Source organism: Strix uralensis, chromosome 18 (genome assembly GCF_047716275.1).
Source record: "Strix uralensis isolate ZFMK-TIS-50842 chromosome 18, bStrUra1, whole genome shotgun sequence".
NCBI classification, from domain to species: Eukaryota; Metazoa; Chordata; class Aves; order Strigiformes; family Strigidae; genus Strix; species Strix uralensis.
Genome location: NC_133989.1, coordinates 2908541 through 2927564, shown reverse-complemented (window position 1 = coordinate 2927564; position 19024 = coordinate 2908541). Strand labels below are relative to the sequence as shown.

At 41.4% G+C, this 19024-nt stretch overlaps 1 protein-coding gene across 2 annotated transcripts; it reads left to right on the top strand.

Moving 5' to 3' along the window:
- The first annotated feature begins 141 nt into the window (after positions 1-141).
- On the top strand, positions 142-18572 carry BIRC7 (baculoviral IAP repeat containing 7). 2 transcript variants are annotated; one of them, XM_074888671.1, is made up of 8 exons: positions 142-411; positions 10753-11281; positions 13404-13503; positions 14009-14090; positions 14192-14237; positions 15197-15412; positions 16379-16450; positions 16938-18572. In XM_074888671.1, exons 1-8 carry the CDS (start codon positions 397-399, stop codon positions 17138-17140), a joined length of 1263 nt encoding a protein of 420 aa, XP_074744772.1. In that variant the 5' UTR covers positions 142-396; the 3' UTR covers positions 17141-18572. The 2 variants fall into 2 exon arrangements, with proteins under 2 accessions (XP_074744772.1, XP_074744773.1); XM_074888672.1 differs by lacking the exon at positions 15197-15412.
- The last annotated feature ends 452 nt before the right edge of the window (positions 18573-19024 follow it).

The window sequence follows — 19024 nt, the reverse complement described above, 5'->3', positions numbered from 1 at the left end:
GCCGGGCTGCGGTGACGTCAACGCCGAAAGCGCGCAGGGCACGCCGGGAAGGCACGGCCGGGCGCAGGCGGGGGGGGGGGGAAGGCGCGCAGAGCGCGGCCGCACCTGCTGCGCATGCGCGAGCGGGCTGAGGGGCCGGCGGGCTGCTTCGCTCTGCCTCGGCCCCGTCTCCTGTCATCATCGTTCGGTCTCTGCGAGGCCATATACGAGTTCTCCTGCCCGCGGGCTCGGCCATGCAGGCTCGCTCCCGGCCCCAGGCGCTGAGGGAGGCCGGTCCCCCCTCACACCAGCCCGCGGGCGACGCGGATCCGGCCCTGGGGCGCGCGGGAGCTGCGGCCGGGGTCCTATGGCAGAGGGGCCCGACCAGCCGGACTGCTGGCTGCAGCTGCTCTCGGCATGGGTTTTTACCAGGTTAATTCATTTTATTTTCCTTCCAGCTGCTTTTTTGCAGAACCTGGGTGAAGTCTTGGCCCCCTTAACGTTGCTGATGTTGATTTCAGCAGGGCCAAGAAGTAAACTCGTGGCTTGGAGGGAGACTTGTCATTTACCTACGCGCCCTTTTGAGGGAAGGTGAGGAAATGAAGCACTATTGAATAAGCTGAGTTGTCATCGTTCAGTGCTGCCTTATGCCAAAATTGAGTCTCTAATTTTTAGGGAGAGATGACTTAAGGAGAAATCAGATTAAATGAAAGCAATGCCCTCTTATTTCTAGTATTTGAGGTCTGCCTCATTAATGATTGTAGTTCTGCTTCTTGTACATAGTGGGTTGGGTTTTGGTTTTTTTGTTTGTTTAGTTTTGGTTTTGTTTATTTCTAGGTGGGTGGAATATCTAGTGAGCAGAACTGTTGCTACTTCTTAATTGGGTTTAGGTCCACCTTAGGGTCCTTTGGTCAAGATACAGTTTGTAGGTGCTGCACAGAACAAAAGGGCAGTTCCTGCCCTCCCCAAGGTCCTGCAGTTTATAATGTATTTTATATACTGATTCTAATACAGAGATTTGTTTAACAATCTGTTTGAGTTCTGATGGCCAAATCACAAATGTTTTGTGATGAAACAGAAAACATTGTTTTTCTTTCTTATTATTTGTATTATGGTAACACCCAGAGGCTTCACTGTCCTGCTGACTTACAAGCATAGTAAATGATAGTTCACCCAATTAGAGTATGGTGGACTGGGAGCCTCTTACACCACAACAAAAGAAAATATCATTGCAGTGCTTGTAAACAACACTGGTACCAGATGATAATATCTAAATGAGATTTCTGTGGAAACCAGTGCAGTAAAAGGATTTGTAACAAAGAATTTTCATTGATTAATAATATGTCACTGAGATTATCTTTTAACGTGTTACATAGGTGTCTGACATCTGTTTAGAGAATGGTAATAATGGTCCTTAACTTGGCCAGAAGCCTGAATTTTTCTTGAAGGTATCAAAATACCTGCAGAAATTTAGTTTGGTAAGTTTCTTTTGGCTTTGGATGTGCCTCTTGTGTAGGTTTCTTGACATAAACATGCACCATTTACAATTTCTAGATATGAGCAATATAAGACCATATTTGAGAGAAAGATGAATCAAAATCAGGCTTCCAACATGTGTATAATATACTGTGTTACTGCCTGAGGTAATAAGTTGAGGCCCAGGCTAGGTCTAATACCGACTTCTGTGATGCTCTGCCATACCAGAGAGTAGTTCCAGAAGTTACAAAGTCTTACTTGTAGCATCTCCATGCTTAATTTTGGGGATAGTGGCAAATTCTAGCCCTCATGAAAGACACTAAACAATGCAATCATCCTTTCCTTTAAATACAGTTAAAACCAGAGTCTTCTCTGTGCTCACATGTTTGGAAATTTTTAGTTTGAGTTTGCATTTACTGTTGTAATAAAATACCTGAAATGAATAGTCCACTTTCCTTTGTCCTTTTTCTAATCAGTCACACAGAGATAAGGAAGAAAGAGTTTTGCATTAATCCTCAGCACCTGGAGATGCTTTGGGTTCTTTGTTTGGCTTAGGTAGCAAGTAAAAATTGGCGAGTTTTATCATAATTCTGTTTGCCATATGGTATACCTATGGACAAAGTCAGTGAGTCTGTGCTCTTGAGAGTCCCTGAATGAGCTGGAAAGGCTGGCTAAAGAGCAGTGCTTCAGAAACAACTGTGAGAAAAAAGTGAGCAGCGTGGCTAGAGAGTGGAACATCTGGAAGGGAAAGGGAAAGGCTTGTCCTGGGTACTTGGGTGATGGGTGCTGCTCTGAAGTCCATGTGATCGTGTATGTTCACTAGTCTCTATATAGAAACTATGTGACTATGAATCATCCTAGCCATGAGTGTATGTGGGCAGAATGTTAGAACTGTATTTGCTTCAGCATCCTAAGGTACAGGGGACTACAGCTATTAGGCTATACCTGTTATTTTTGATTCAGAGACTGAGCATATATATATATACCTAAGTCCATATTTGTAGGAATTTTTTTCTTTTGCTTTAGGAAAATGTGAGTTTCTGCTTCTTCCTGGTAACTTTGAGAATAATCTTGTCTATCCATTGAGAAGTACACAATCTTTTAGAAACAAAACCAGTAAGACGAGAAGTCTCAGTTGAAGCATATAGATGAGGCAATATTCAAAATTATATCAACTCAGGATACGCTTGGAGCATAACACGGTAACCTGGGGTGTAGCACAGGTTTTTGTTTGGTTTTGGCTTTGTTGAGAGAAATATCATGGTATGTTCTTCTAGCAAAAGAAAAAGTTACGGCTATCTTTTTCTTCCTTTGCTAACACTCTCTGAAATCTCACAAGAGTTCATGTGTAAATTACAGAATACTTTTTTTTTTTTAAATTTAGATTTTACAGGGATTTTATGCAGCCCTCTCTGCTATGAGCAGGGGGGTAAAATTGAACATTGCCATGCTGGAATCATCTCCCCTCCTGCATCCCACACCCCTGTTGAATGTAACCAAAGCAAGGATCCAACATTGATTTCCATCATTTTAGGATGAAAAATAAAGGCAGACATGCAGAGAAATAGTATCTGTTTTTCTCTCCTGTTTTTCATGTCACTGACACATTGTTTGTGAAAACATGAGAAGGGAAATCATATGCAAAGAGTGTGGCCTGTGAACAGATATCATCTGACACCGTCATGGCACGCGCTGTTCTTTGCAAGACAACTTCACTGAAAAGCTGCAGCAAGGAGCTCAAGGGAGCAATGGCTGATTGCAAGGACTCTCCCGTGTCTCCCTCTGATCTTCATCATTGGAAACTCTGTTGCTCTTCTCGTGTAGTTTCTGTTAAATTGTAAGGCCAGTCTGTCCTTGCTTACTAATTGGAATACTGTCACTCATTTTTCACTTCAGCTTTTTGCAGTGTCCTTCAGGTTGGTCTCGTCTTTCTTCCTCATCTCTCAATCTTGCCATTGATTGCTGATACAAGGACAAAATAAACCTATTCCAAGTCAATTTGCATGGAGAAAAACAGATGATTGCTAGTGTGAATAGCTCAACAGCAGATATTTCTTCCTGTTGTCCAAGCAGTATTCAGGCAGCTAGGCATATCTCTCTGCAATAAAAACACATTCCAAACTATAGCAGAATTTAATTGGAAAATCAGATGTTCCATGTTTCTTGATGGCTGATTTTCCACCAATTAAAAAGTAGGATGAGCTCCATTAGAGTCATAACAATGCTTGACAAATCCTTCTTTAAAGCTAATTAATGGCTGAATGGTGGAACGTACATTAGTCATAAACTGATAGCAATCTCTTCTGAAGAGTTGTTAGTTTATTTGTGAACAATTTGGAGTAGCAATGCCACCCAGTTTACGTGAGGCTACATGTCTTCTGTTCCTGTGCCTCCTGACAGGCTTTGAGTAGGTAGAGGGAATAGAGCCCAAGCATGAGGCTCCTCCCTGTCCAAATCAGAAGGAATCAGGAACTGATCAGAATCAGCAGGAGGGAGAGGCAGGAGCAGAGAGGAAGGAGAAGCACAACCGGTCTTTGGGGAAACCAGCCAGATGCTACTCAGAAAGGGAGGAAGAAGGGGAATATCATTCACCTTTCCCATGCTCCCTGTGGGAATTGTATTTAGCCAGACAGTTCTCTCCTGAAACTGTCATTGGTATTCCTAATCCCTGTGCAGCTGCTCAGCCCTCCAAGCACTCTGCTTGCTCTTTGGATATCCCATTGATCTGCTGAAATCTGAAAATAGTTCATCCAGTTTGGGGCAGCATTGAATTTTTACAGATTTAAGTATTCAGAATGTTGTGGGAAACAAAAAAAAAAAAAAAAAAAGAGGTGTGTTTTGGTTTTGTTCTTTTTTTCCCCATGATGTTTTGTGTTTACTGGCAAAGGCAAGAAGGGGTAGAAAACCAAATAAGGAGGGAAAATGACCCTTGAAAAAATAACTCTCAAATTTTTCAGCTCTGAAAGCCATTTAGAAAAATAAAAAATAAACTGTCTTCTGCAATTACCTTTTGAAAAAGCATTGAACAATTTTCAACCCACACTATCTTCTATAGCAGAAATATTTTTTATAATAGGCTGGACACTGAAATCAGGAAGTTATGAAACGATATAAAACATAGTAATGGCTTGTGGCACTTTAATTTTCCTCATTCCAAGGAACTAGCATGTTAGTTTGCCTTTCTTTCAAATCACAGTAGGATTTTAAGGTCAGTTCCTCTATTGATTTTTTGAGTATCTGCTGTGCTTTGCAGATTTTTCTTTTGATAGGTACTGTGTTCTGTTCCTGTGGGCTGGTATATTAATAGTATTTGATTTTAAGCACTCTCATGAATCATGTTGCAAGCTACATTTAGCTATTCCTAACTATTACAATACATAAAGTTTTGAGGCAATCAGATGCTATGGTAGTGGAGGCCAGAAAAAAGAATTAGGGGAGGAGGTTGAAAGGTTTGAATCCTTAGGAAATCACTTCACAAAACATGTGCCTGTTACTCACCTGTGCGTTAGTTCTGGCAGTATATATTTATAGTATGTGTATTTACTTTATAGCAACATTTTTCAGGCTTCTTGAATTAATTTTTAATGTTTGGGAGAATAAATCATTTATTATTATTAATGCATTACATTTGTTCTTCTTTGTTATTGAAAAGTCCACTGAGGAAAGTGCAGCAAGGGAAATGTTGGTAGGCAGTAGATGTTTAGCAGTACTTGTTTCAGTAAAAAAAAGAACCCTGAGCTGAATGAAGAAGCAAAGTGAGACTTGTGAGCTTTGCCCTAAGGGAATGACTTTGTGTTTGTCTCTGGTGTGACCAGTCACTTTTCAGCCTGTCTTGTCATTACTCACTGGGTTGGATCACGCTGCCTGTCCACAGCAGGTTTGTTTTATGGATGCCTTGGCGTTTTGTGTCAACAGACAGCAATGTGCTTTGGTCCCTCAGCTGCCCTGGAAGGCAGCTGAACAGACAGGCACCCTCACAGATTTTACCGTTGTAGGAAACGTCGTGCCAGCAACTCTTAGGAGAGCAGCAGAGTGCAGGTGTTTTGCTGCAGGATGGTACCAGCTGGGCATTCAGCGTGAACGAAGAGGAAGGACAACAGACAAGAAAGAGGTGGCCAGAAGAGGGAAAACAAGGCACTAAATGGAGAAACAGAAGCAGCACCTACTTCTATGGCTACAAATTTAATGATTTTGTCTACTCTGCTGCAGGCTGGAAAGCTGTTATATCACAAGGTCTGAATGTTTGATGCTGAGAAATGGATCCTTGGCTTCACAGAGTGGTTAACAGTGGTTCTGAGCAAGTGGGAACAGGAATTATGCCATAAATTTCTTTGATATCCAGCTCCCTTACACATCAGTTGCAGTGGCAAGCTATGGCATCTCTAGTCATGTGCCCAGCCTCTTTGCTTCTTCGATAATGCTAACTGATACCTTTGTTCCCTCCCTGTTATAAAAGCCTCTTTCCTCAGGAGTTTTTTATTAACTCTTAATTTATGGATGAAAGCACAGTAGTCTTCCTTGACCTATAAACCACACAGAAGAGCTTCATCCCATTACAGCTGTGTAGAACTTTGAGGTTAGAGATGCTGAACTCTGCCAGAGTTTTTCCAGGGGCTCCAGTCCCTTCAGCCCTTTGAAGCTCTTTATCATGCTGTCTCCAGCTATGCTCTGGCCCTTGTATTTATTGATTGCTTTCCTTCCAAATCAGGCTGACATTAGCAAACATATTTTTGATTGATTATGTTTACATTCCTTCTTAGAGTGTTTCAAATCACTGTCTAGTACTGGTTTCCAGTTATGCTTGGAATGAGCTCAGCAATGTAGAAGTTACTACGTTTCTCATACAGGGTCATGGTGATGGTGCTGCTGATTGTTATCACTGATCTATCCTGGACTCCTGGTTGATTCTTACTGATTCCCACAGTCGTTTGTCATTAGCTCGTTATACTCTTTATCTTAAGAAGCATTCAGAAGTTTGGTAGAGTATCTTAATTCTCTGAAAAGGAACTAAAAATGTATAGGAACTGCTAAAAAAGATCAACATTAGTTGCATACAACACATTACTGAATGTGTTATTTGCTTTCAAAATTTTGGTGTGCTAAAATAAAACCCCATCATTGGTCTGTGGTGACTTATTTTTGATTGCTCTCAACACCAGACTTGGTGTCACTTCATCTTCTTCTGCTACAGTCATCTCACTAGTCCTTCTGAGCTTCCCTTTGTTGGTGAAACATTCCCCCCAAAATCACAAGTGTCCCCACAGAAAACCAACCTTAAACCTGTCTTGAAGCTTGCATGATGAAAGATGTTATGTAAACAAAGAAACTCCTAATAATTCCTGCCAGAATCAGCCAAATTTTGTAAATTAATTTAGAAGCTCCTTGCGTGAAAGCATCCCTGAGAGCTGCTTGCAGACTGCTGGTGAGGCCAAGGCATGGCTGTGAGGAAGGCAGATCAAAGAGCCTACCATGTTCTCAACACCCCCCGAGATGACATTTGAGAAGCAAGGTGGTTACAAGCAGTACAAGATGAGGTCATTGCTTGTAAAATGCTTCACAAGATCAGAACTATCGATCATTCTTGTCTATTAACAGGTGATTCGCTACAACCCATCAGCTGTCCCCAAACAGCCTCTGTGAGAGGGATTTTGTTAACCGTATCTTATATTTTTAGGATACATTCTTCAAAAATCAATATAGAGTTATAAAGGAGAGGATCTGTGGAGCAGAAGATAATGTGCAATTACATATAAATTCATTACAGACAAAAAAACCACCCCGAACCACATTCCCTTGTTACAGGATTCTGTAAGTTTTGTATATAAGCACTGCCCTCTACTGCTCAGGGATTTTCATTAACATGTATTTAATTAAAAAAAAAGTTTCAACACTGTTCTTTTTAATTAAAATGTTTGTATAGCCTTGCCTGTAAGAAAAGGACTCGATCTTTTTCCTTTAATGAAAAATCCTAATTTATCCTTTTTTACAAACATAAACCACCTGTGTTCTTATGTTAACATAGAGAACTTACAATTTGTCAAGCTGCATGCATCTTCTCAGGCAGAAAAGTGGCAGAGGAAAACACATTTTCAAGTAATTGCATCTTTCAAAACTGACCTTAAAATCCTTCGTTCTGAATTGTGACCACAGGAAGGCAAAGGAATAGAAAGATTTCAAATTGCGAAGATGCGATTGTAGCGGAAGAGTGTTTATTCCCAAAGTGAAGGCAATGCAATATATTCAAGCTATATTGAGTAAATTCTTGTTGCTATTTCTCTGTTAATTTTATAGTACATTTTCTTAAAAATTATAAGGTGCAAAACACGTGTGAGAGCAAGTTGAAAAAGACACAGAAATACTGTTAATACAGAGTCACAGTGTGATTGCAAGGGCTGAGGGCTCTCACCCTCTTGACAGGGAGCTGCTGTTGTGCCATGTGTGACATACTACAGCGTTTGACATGTGCCATAACTTACATCAGGACAGTCTTTTAGAATATGAGTATGTTCATCTCTGTTATTGTATCAACAGAAATTAAAAATCACAGATGCAGGAGCAAAGGTACTATAGCAAAATAGGAGGATTGCAGTCACCATGTCCTAGGAGTCCAGATGTCATGACTGGTACTGTGCTAGGCTTTAACAAGATCACAAGGCTTGGGGGTTTTTGCTTTTTATTTTTTTTTCCTTGGGCCTAAACAGTTATTTTCTGGAAGAAGTTTGTATCTTACCCTGGTGACTCCCACTTATAAAGAGGAAATTTGGGCTGTTTAGCCAATAGAGAATTTCAGCACAAACCCAACCAATCAGGGAAAACAAAGCATTAGAAATGGCCTCTGCTCAGGAGGGCTCACTTACACCTGGGAAGGGTTTCTGCTTCTTTGAGAAAGATCTCTGCATTGCTGGGAGGGGAGGGTAGCTTGAAACTTGTGGGGTTGGGAGAGTATTAGTTTTTGGAAGTGTTTTGGTGGGTTTTTTTAGCATATTGCAGGTAAATTTCTCTCTGTTTTGTTATGGTTTTTTTTTTAGTTTGTATTGCCCTAATCGTAGGGAATTGTTGATGTTAGCTGTAAGGTTGCTTTGGAAGTGTGTTACTTTGTAGGTGTAAATAGCGGATTGTGGGAGAATACTGGCTTTTAGTGGTGTTGTAACTATTTAAAGTATCAATTTGGTTTGGAGAGGCTTGTTAGCCAGCTTAATGGCTCTTTTGCAGAGCATGTAAATGTCTTTAATGCAGGTAAACCACAATGAGTTTATTCATAAACACAAATACACTTGTTCTCCTATGTTGCATCTCATTTAAAAAACAATTGTTAAGCTTTTTGGTGGAAAATCTAACTTTCTTTCCTTGTGTTTTGTTGTGAAACTTGCTCTGATGTGTACTTCCTAAGTGGGAGGAGGTTAAGGTAACCTGGTCATCTTCTGGGTGGAAAACAGCATTTATCATAATTTTGGAATAATGGCTTTTGTTTTGTTAGGGCCTAGGATGAAAGCAGCACAGGCATTGTGGAGCTGTGCCGGATGAACAAGTCTCTCTGCTTCTGTGTGTTCTGAGAGTGAAATCTGCTGTGCAGGCTAAAAAATTACATGCTCCTAAGTTTGCTTAGCTTGCAAATTCTGCTGTGTATCAGTGCCTAACGGTTTTTGTTTTCTTTCTGTATGTTTTTTTTTCTTTATACCAGTGACATAGTTCTTGAGTAACTACTTTATTGTAGTAACTAAAACATAGTTTCTAAATCAAACTTTTAGAGCTGTCTTTTCCTTCAACTCTGGTTTCTGTGATTATGATTATAGAAGAAATTTCTAGTTGCTAATGAACCTTCTTTTTCCTGTTGCCTTTTACTGTGAGGCATGTGGTTAAACAAGCTTGCTTTTGCTTTTAAAATCTCACTAAACGTGTATACCTGTGAAGGATGGATTTGTTAACTCTAGCTACAGGTCTTGCGACTAAAATGCCCTGTAAGTTTTCTTTCCCCTTAAGTGTACAACAGCACTTAACTAAGAGGAATAGTACTTCAGAGATGCTACTGGCTTGAGTGCCTCTTAGTGGTCTGTGCTATTGTGTACAGGTGGTCTCTACTTGACTGTTTTTTACAGTGTGCCTATCCAAAAGAGTACATTGCAGTAGTTATGTATTATATTAATAATGTGGAGTACCAACTTTGAAACACTATTTTTTTAGGGGTGTGTGTATAAATATTTTTTTTTTCATAACTTAATATTTGCCTGTGTGATGTTTTGGGGGTGTGTGCTTATAATGCTTACCTCTGATAACCAGTAGATAGCACTTCCTTGGGATGAATTGACCTATTAAGTGGTAAAGGGATTCTCAGGGCACTTAATTAAAAAAAAAAAAGGATTTGATTGCACCTACCACTTAGTCACATGTGTGATGACTTCACTCTAAAGGATTTCCTTTGGAGTGATTAATTGATCCTGATTCTCAGTTGTGTAATTATATGACCTTTTGAAAGTGTATTTGTCAGCCATACAGAAAGTATTGGAAGCAGCAGCTGAGTTGCAGTTTAGCTCACTCGCACAGGGGACAGACTGTTGCCTTAAGTAGGATGAGGGCTTGGATAATCAGGCACTCGGTAGCTTCTTTAATTTGACTCTTCCATAGAGCTAGCACAGGTAGATGTCATATCTTTGATTTAAGGACGCCTCCCTATAGAAACCAGACCTAATTATTTTAAACTGTGTCCTGGATAAGTTCTCTCTTAGCCATATTTCTATATAGTCATTGTTTAATTAGCATAATAAGGTTATGAGAAATCTGTGGATATTTAGTGTAGTATTTGGCTGTAAAATGAACATTAAGACACTGTTAGGGTGTGGCAGTTGTCTGCTTTGTTATGGCATGCCTTCTTAGATCTATCTTTTGGAAAAAAAAAAAAAAACAAGTCTTTTTAATGTTAATGTAAAAGCTGAGCAAAATTTATCACACAAATCAGATGCTGAAAGCTGGATTGGTTCAGCAAGAGAGGCATTACAGGTTTTGCCCTCCCCCTCCGCTCTCTGTTCCCACGAGCGTCTTTCCTGTAAACTGGCAGGGGAGCTCGGAAAGTGCTAGTCTCTTCCCTTCAGACACTAGTGAGGACTCAGCAAAAGTTCAACAGCAAAGTACAGAAGCACCAGATCTCTGATTGGGCTGCAATTCAGAAACAAGCTCAGCTTTGTCAAGACCACGAGCTTTCCGGAATATGCATGGGGATGAGGAACAAATAACGCGGGGTGAGTGCTGCCTGATGCCAGGAATCCAGCTGACTGCTCTGGGTTATCTCACCCTCTCTTTCAGAACGAGAACATGGGGGACGTGACACCAGCAGAGGAGACTGAGCTCAGGGCTGCTCGCAGCCAGCTCTTTGAGTCCAGCATGAGGAATGAAGCAAGAAGACTGAGGACTTTTTGGCGATGGCCAGGCACCTCACCTGTATCTGCCCGAGATTTGGTCAAGGCTGGCTTTTTCTTTGTGGGTCCAAGAGATGAAGTACAGTGCTTCTGCTGCGGTGGTGTCCTGAAGGACTGGGCTCCTGGTGATTGCCCGGTAGTAGAGCACCTGAAGTTCTTCCCTTCCTGCAAATTCATTTGTGGTGAGGATGTTGGGAACCAAGAGATGCTACCTCTTCAGGAAATCTTTGACACTGTGGATGGGCAGTTCCTCAGTCTCTTGCAGGGGATAGATAGCGAGGAGACAGCCCTGCCCAACGCACCAGAATACCCAGAGATGGTGACAGAGGAGATGAGACTCTCTACGTTTCAGAACTGGCCGCAGTATACTGACATGCATCCTGAGCAGCTGGCTAGAGCAGGATTCTTTTACACAGGTAGGTGCTTGGGGAAATGTTTTTAACTCTTATTCAAGTTAACTTTTGAAGGTGTCACTGTGTGTTATTGCTTGTACAAATACTTGCGAGTATGTGTAGTGTAGTTAGAAACCACATCCTTCCTTCAGCCTGTGCTGTTTCACCTGCTGCTTGTGCAGAATTCACTTTGTGATAACTCCTGTTGGGTGCTGAGGGGTCCAGTACGTAGTTGGTTCCCTTACCAGCAGGAGTGGAAAAAGTGTCATGTTTTAAACAGCTGTTTTACTAGCAAAAAAGTGTGTGCTTGGAGATCCATGGAGCCTACTTATTACTTGCACTTCTAAAAGGACTTGAGGCACTTAGTTGGCATGTCATGTTTTGTACAAGCTTTGTCCTGTACTGAAGCCTTCTCTACTCAAAAAAACAAATCAGAGTGAAACCTGTAGGCAGTCAGCCCTTTTGGCTGTCATTGTGGCTTGTTTTCAAAGGACCCTGGACTTGTAATACAGAAGTAAAAATGACACTTTTTTTTGAGGAAAATAAGCAATATTTCATGTTACCATATGCATGTGAATATCACTATAACGTCATTACTTCCCCTTGCAAATGCTTTGCTGGTTAGATAGTAAGTTTGAAGAAGTGCTCCTCCCTGGGTTGACCAGTCAGAGGAAATACTTACAGTATGTTAATGCTTGACTATAGTTAAATACTGGGGTCCTTCTGTTTCTCAAAGCTAGCAATGTAGTGATATTTCTGCGTGTTGCAAGTGTGACTCCTTCCATATGAAGGAATCTATTTGTTTTGTATTTGCACATCAGAGATGTGGAAGGAAGTGACAGGCGGGGTCTGTAAACGAAAGGTCCCTTGGCAGAAACAAACCTTGTGCATCCTGAATGTCTTGCTCTCATTGTTGAAGTAAAATTGAATTGCCCCTTTCTCTGCTTACTTAAGTACTATTTGTTGGTAAAGATGGGAACGGGGGAAAAAACAGCCTTAAATTTTGTCATAGCTGGAAAAATCTGAGAAGCAACATGGTGAATGACATGCATGTAGGAAAGTCTGTCTAAATAACTGACCTTCTGTTCTTTTAGCTGGAGTTAGAGGAAATGACTGGTTAGTTTGCTAGTATGTGTCTCTACTTCTGCAAAATTTTAACTCGAAATGCATGACTGGGATCTTGCTGTAATTCCAGTTAATGCTGAGAATCTGTACCTGTCTACTTGGAGCGCAGTAGCAGGGGTGAAACAGCACACATGACTAAATGGAAGAGCATTGTATGCATGTTAGCTTATCTGCTGCTTTTGTCTTTTTATTAATTTTAAGGCACACAAGACCAGCATGGCCAGAAACACAGAATAAACTATAAAGCAGTGTCTGCAGCTAAAAACCTGTGTGTTTTGTGTTGGACTTGATTTATCATTTGCAGAGCAGCCATTTGATAGCCCAGCACAGAGACTTATTTTGGGGACTTCTTAGGCAGCAGCAGCCTGACATGGCTCTTCTCTGCATGAGCAGGAGAGCTCTGGAGCTGAGCACTCGAGTTAAGCCAAGCAGTGCTCTGACACGAGTGTTTAGAAGATGGTGTCTGTGACCCCACCTCACTGGCAGCCTTTACATTACAGCAGGGTGTTTATAGGCAGTTCTTAACTGTGTTTGACTTTACGTTTTTTTTCTTCTGTAACTTCTGCAAAGTGAAGCACGGTAGCAGGATGGGACCATGTTGAGGCAAATTCTTATACCTATGAGATGGAAGCTGTGTGCATCCTCTGCCTGCTGCTGGTTATGGCAGATTGTCATTAGGAAACTATGTTTACAGGTATAATTAATTACAGCTCTGCTCTAAATGCAGGCAAGAGGGGATTGGATAGGTACGTGCATACATGGGAGCAATGGTGCTCACGTGCATGCTGCCTGTTAGCTTGTGACCCAGTTCTGGAATCATCTCAACCAGCCGCAGCTCTGGGAGTTCAAACTCTCATCAGATTTCCTGCCCCTATACAACTTGCACAGCGTTGGTACATTGTCATGTGCTCATCTGTTCTGTCTGGTAGCCTGTGTTCTGTGCTGCATCCTTCCCTAAGTGCTCATCCAGAGCTAGTAGAGTGTCTCAGATGTCAAATAATCTCTTATTGTCTTTTTTCAGGACAAGGAGATGTCGTGAGGTGTTTTTACTGTGATGGAGGTGTGAGGAACTGGTCGTTTGGAGATGATCCCTGGAGGGAACATGCTAAATGGTATCCAGGGTAAGTCAGTCTTGGTTGATGAATGTCCCTCATAGCAAGACAAAAAGATATGCCAAGTTTTTTCTAATTTGACCTAGAGTTCACCATCTAAAAGTTGAATTAAAATCACTTTCTTTAATGTTAAAGAACAGCTTTGGTTTCTACTATTCTAAGGTACAAAAAGAAAGATATTTTAAACCTTGCTTTTCTGCAGCAGTTCTTGTTTTTTTTCTGAACTGGTCTATTATCACATTTCCTGTGATCTGTTCCAAAGGACATAACAACTGAGCTCACCTTGGGCCAAACATGAAGACTGATTTAAGAGGGGATCATGAGCCTCTTACTGTTGCCCTTCATGAGAGGTGGGGGGGGGAGAGGGGGAAGACCACAATATTCCATCTTCTTTAATGAATATAGTGGTTTGCTCATAACCTGATAGCACCCTTTGCTTCTAAAATTCAAACTTCTATTGCTACTTTCACTTGAGGTATCCTGTACTAATGTATTTAAATCTTCCTGCTTATAGGTGTGAGTTTTTACTGCGATCAAGGGGGAGAGAATTTGTTAGCAGTGTTCAGGAGTCCTTTTCTACCACCCTGCTATCTCCAGTGAGTTGTGCATATTCTGTGTACAGTGGCTGGGGTTTTTGTAGATAGAGGGGGTTTTGAACACATGTTTCTCTTTTGTGACTATCTTGTGATATTTTCAGAGAGATTCCTGGGATCAGACCGAACAGGATCCCTCTTCTTCCCAAGGTCAGTGCTACAACTGTATGGTGTTTTGTCTTTTGTTGGAAGTGGTGTAGTCTTACTTCTGCCCCACCCTAGCTACCATGCACTCTGTAGACATGGTGTTTGAGATGTTTTGATATTCTAGAAGCTGTTTCACTTTACTTTTAGCAAATGTTCTCCGGCACAAGATGGAAAATTGCTTGCTCTTGTGAGACCTCTTAGTCTAAGACCAGAGACATTTAGCTAGTCTGGATAATCACGTGACTTCTGGGTGCTTGCCTAACCTTCCTTGACTTGTGCATGCTCTTGATGTTGTTGTCTGTCTGTAGAGTCTTTCAGACTACAGCATTCTAAATGTACTTGATAGGAGACCAGAGAACAGCTGGAGGGTCTTGTTGTTCATGAAAGTGTTGATCCTGGGGATCTATTCCCATACATCAGTTGCTCCTGGAAATTTATGTAGGTGCGGTTTGGCTCCCATAACTGTGTAAAAGTGTTTTTTCTCACTCTCTTAAAGAGCCTAGCTGATAGGATGAGCTTAAAGACTTTGAACAGACTGCCAGCTGAATTTCCCACTTTAGTGGTGAATGGTTGAGCTAGATTATGAGGTAGGAGAGACTTCAATGGGGATGTTCCACTTGATCTTCATAAAAGCAGTTTCAAGGCTTCTGTTCTGGAATGTGAAACAAAGATAAGGATTCTGGCCTGGGGCCAAACGTGAAAGGGTTGGTTCACTGATACAGCAGAATAAACGACTCAAAATTAGTCTCTTGGCTCTTATGAAATTGCTTTTGACTTTATTGTGAATTATGACTGGAAGTAAGAACTGTAAATCTGGATGTTGATCTAGCTATATATAGACAGCTTGAGGAATGTTCTAGAATAGATTAATGCCATTTTATATATGACAGCTTCAGGGAGTGGCCTACTTCTTGCCCAGAGTTCTGCCTTTTTTGGTAAAGTATCTGCTCACTGCTTTACAGATCCTCTGAGGAATTGGGAATTGCAGGCTCCTCCTTCTCTGGATCAGTTTACCATAGTGCAGAATGTCCTGCAGATGGGCTTTGACCCCACCTGGGTAGCTAACCTGGTAGAGAATAAATGCATGCTGACTGGGACTTTCTACCTTTCTGAGTCTGAACTGATTTCTGATCTGCTTCAGCCAGATTGGGAAGAGAGCAGCAGCGCAGAGGAAAGAGGTATGCCTGACTTGCACATCCACGTTCTTGGTGGATGTTTAACCTCTTATTCATTTCATCTTGGGCACTGTTGTGAGTGTCTTGCGGGTCTACCTTCTCTCTTCCTAGGCTGGAATTAAGAGTAATAACCTAAGCCTGCCTGCCTTTGAGAGGCTGAAGAATGAGGTTCTGTTTTAAAGAAACCTGAAAGAGCTGTGATTACTGGTGTAACAGGAGCTGTATCTGCCTCCAGTAGCCTATGGCGTAGATATCCTCGATACTTTTCTGCTGCCTTAGACCTGCGGTAGCAGACATCTGCACGATGTGGAGGCTTGTGCACAAATTCACATCTGATACAGACAGACAGAGGTAGTTGCCTGAAGCAAGGCTTCTAGGATGCATGAGTTCTCCAAGCCTATTGAAAAATGAATCAATGGCTTGATCAGAAATAGCCATACTTTTTTGTTTGGATAATATATATTCTCCTTAACTTATCTACGTCTGTCTTGTGTTATCTGTGTTGTGGAATCTGTTTGCCAAGTGAGGTTTATTTGAAGATGCAGTTCTACACGGGCTTTCTCTGGTAGCAAGCCTGCTTTCCAAAGCTCCTGTCTCTATATCACAGTCTGCCATCTCTTTAGCTAAGGCAAAAAAAAAAAAAAATTCAACAAAGCTGAAAGTGTGATTAAATAGTAGCACAGAAGCAGGAATGAGCAGTTGATGGCTCTGGCTGTCTGACAGATAAATCAACTTTGAGGAGACAATGTGATGCGGACACATTTTGGTAGGGAGGTTAACACATATAGCAACTGAAGCACCACAGAACGTCAGCTTCACCAGGCTGAGTGTGTGAAGTTAACAGCGGCGTAAAGAGGTGCTTAACCTAAGGCTACTGAAATCCAGGATATTTCATCTTTTTAAACAGCACTGTCTGAAGAGGGAGGAAAGGGGTAGCATTTAATGTCATCTTCTTTCCTGGTTATACAGATGCTGTTCAGAGAGAGACTGAAACATCAAGTTCAAGAGAAGAAATGCAATCTGTGCAACAAAAGGAATCAGGTGCTCTGGGCTGACAGTGGTGGTGAAATTGAGCCTAGGCATAATGGGGATGATTTTTATAGTAATGGTATCAGTGGTCATTGTATTCATTCCTTTTTTTAATCCTGAAGGGGAAAGTGTGCTAGCTTGAATGGTAACTGAACATAGAGACCTTACTCAGGAATTAGTTCCACTGTGGAGCAGGCTGTTATACAAAATATTTAGTTTATCGGGATAATTTACATATTACAGTAAAAAAGATGTTGATCCCTGCTCAGTCCAGCATGTGTAGATATGCTGAATCTTGTGTAGCTAAGTCAGGGTATAATAGCTGTAGTTTTTCAGCTTAAATGAAATTTGCCAGAGAGGTACATTTGCCATCTTCACAGTCACTCTCTGAACAAAATGATGAGCAAGTTGCAGTGTGACTTCCTAAGATGACAGGACTGGCACTCTGGAGCTCTTATAATACTAACAGTTTGGGCTTTTTTTTTCTTTTTTGGTAAAGATGAGTCTCGGATGAGCACAGAAGAACAGCTCCGGCGCCTGCAAGAGGAGAGGATGTGCAAAGTGTGCATGGACAGAGATGTGTCTGTTGTGTTTGTTCCTTGTGGCCACCTGGTAGCTTGTGAAGAATGTGCCCTCAATTTGAGATTGTGTCCGATCTGCAGAGCGGTCATCCAGGGAAATGTGAGGACTTTCATGTCATGAACCATGATGTGCCTAAGGGGAAAGATAACTCTATACAACTCATTCATAACTCCTCACAGGAAGAACATAAGTAAATAGTTCGATTGATGCTGGAGCAATCTTATTTGCAGGGTAGCTTGACATAAGTGTAAAAACTTATGGTATGTGCCTCCTATGCACAGTGTTTCTAGTAAGAGTTGCTGGTTTGCTGTACTCTTGCTGATTTTGCTGCAGGACTGCTCCAAAAAAAGACTCTGCTGGTTTCTTTTGTCCTCCAAAAAGAGGCTGTTGTTGAGAGATTCTCCTCCAAATTCTTGCATTCTCAAATGAATCCCTGCTCTGTGTTGAAATCAAGGGCTGTTTTCAGTAGATGGTCTCTGGTTCTTTCTCTCATTTAGCAGTTGTTTAGAGATTCTGCTAGGGTTGATGCCTTCTTTCAGTAAGTCTGAGTCAAAATGGGAGTATTTTTATACAAAATGAGTTCTGCTGAGATGAGAATACTCAGCAGCAATGTATTGTGGGGGAAGGAGAATCTAGCTTTTTCTTCTGAACTCTGCTGTCTTCCTCTTCCCCCTTGTTGAATTTTCAACAACTGATGGAATGTTTCAGTAATTCTCAAATCCATGTAACTAAGTGAAAAGCCTGGCCTGTTGTAGACTTTCCAACCTCTTTACTCTCAGCTGACCTCCCTAGACAGGTGAAAGGCTCTTTGGTCAGGGTCATTAGATGATCTCATGGAAGCTTCTTGCAGAGCCTCTTCCCTGGCTGTTGAGTACTATCCTACTAGAAGATAATTATGGAAACTTACCTTTTTAGGATTTCTGTTTGCTGGCTAAACTGATGATTCTTATTTTAAATGGAACATTCTATCATGTAGCTAAATAGAGGAAAGTTTTGTCAATACTATAACTGCAAGGGAAAGAAAATATGTTTTTAAAATTAACTGTTCTTTTTCACTGAATAAAAAGTTTCTTTTGTTTATCTTAGAGGTCTGAGTATCTGATTCTAGATCATGCCCTGTGGGGGGAAAGGGGTGTGGTGGTATCCTAAGATGTTAGAGCAGCATCAGATTGTAGATCACTTGAACTACTGTTCTTCAGTACTATATAGGCATGAGTGAGTGAAGCACCTGTTCTTACCATCCGTTATCTTCCTTTAGAATTCACAAGACAGCATGTGGGTCCTCCAGACTCTCCTAACTGCAAAAGAAGGGGTATGGATGCAGGAGGATAAGGATACTTGAATCTGTGTAAGTGGGGGATAATTCTGCATCTGAACTGGATGCAGAGTTTTGGTATGTGGCTCTTAAACACACCTGTGGAGATTGGAGCAGTGGCTCTGGAGTTGCTTCTGTTGGTTCCAGCCCTGGATACTGAACAGGGTTATAGGCTTGTCTCTGAGTAACTTTAAGGTGTCAGGTATCCCTGGGCCATGTGGGAGAGCAGATGTCTTCATCCTTGTCTTCAGAAGAGGGGAATATTAATGCAGCTCTTGGCAACGATGAGAGAAATCACTAGTTGAGCAGTTTAAATGCTCCAACTCTTGGAGGAATTAATGGGTCTTTGCCAGACAGCAGCTTTCATAGGGAACAGAATTGTATCACCATGCTGAACGAGGTGTTGTGTCTGGGTTCAAGCTATCATTGGCTTTATTTTGTCTCTGTAAATAACAGCAAAAGCTTACAGTTTAAGTAGATGTGCTAATCCGAGAAGGGAAAACAAAACCAGCTCAGTGTTGGAGTAGTTGTTTCCTCCTAAACTTTAGCTCAGTGTGGCTGGAACCTAGCCCGAGCATCAACAGGACTACAAAGCTGTAAATATACCAGCTATTTCTGGGGGTTCTTTTATTTAACACTTTGAAAATTGAGGCTTTTCCACATCTGGAAGAGTGGAGTTGTTACTTCTA

What these genes read in the sequence shown, in the direction of transcription:
- BIRC7 (XM_074888671.1), top strand. An exon ending in AGCAGGATTCTTTTACACAG is followed by an intron (nt 11,282 to 13,403) that starts GTAGGTGCTTGG and finishes GTCTTTTTTCAG; the next exon opens with GACAAGGAGATGTCGTGAGG. An exon ending in TGTGCAACAAAAGGAATCAG is followed by an intron (nt 16,451 to 16,937) that starts GTGCTCTGGGCT and finishes TTTTTGGTAAAG; the next exon opens with ATGAGTCTCGGATGAGCACA.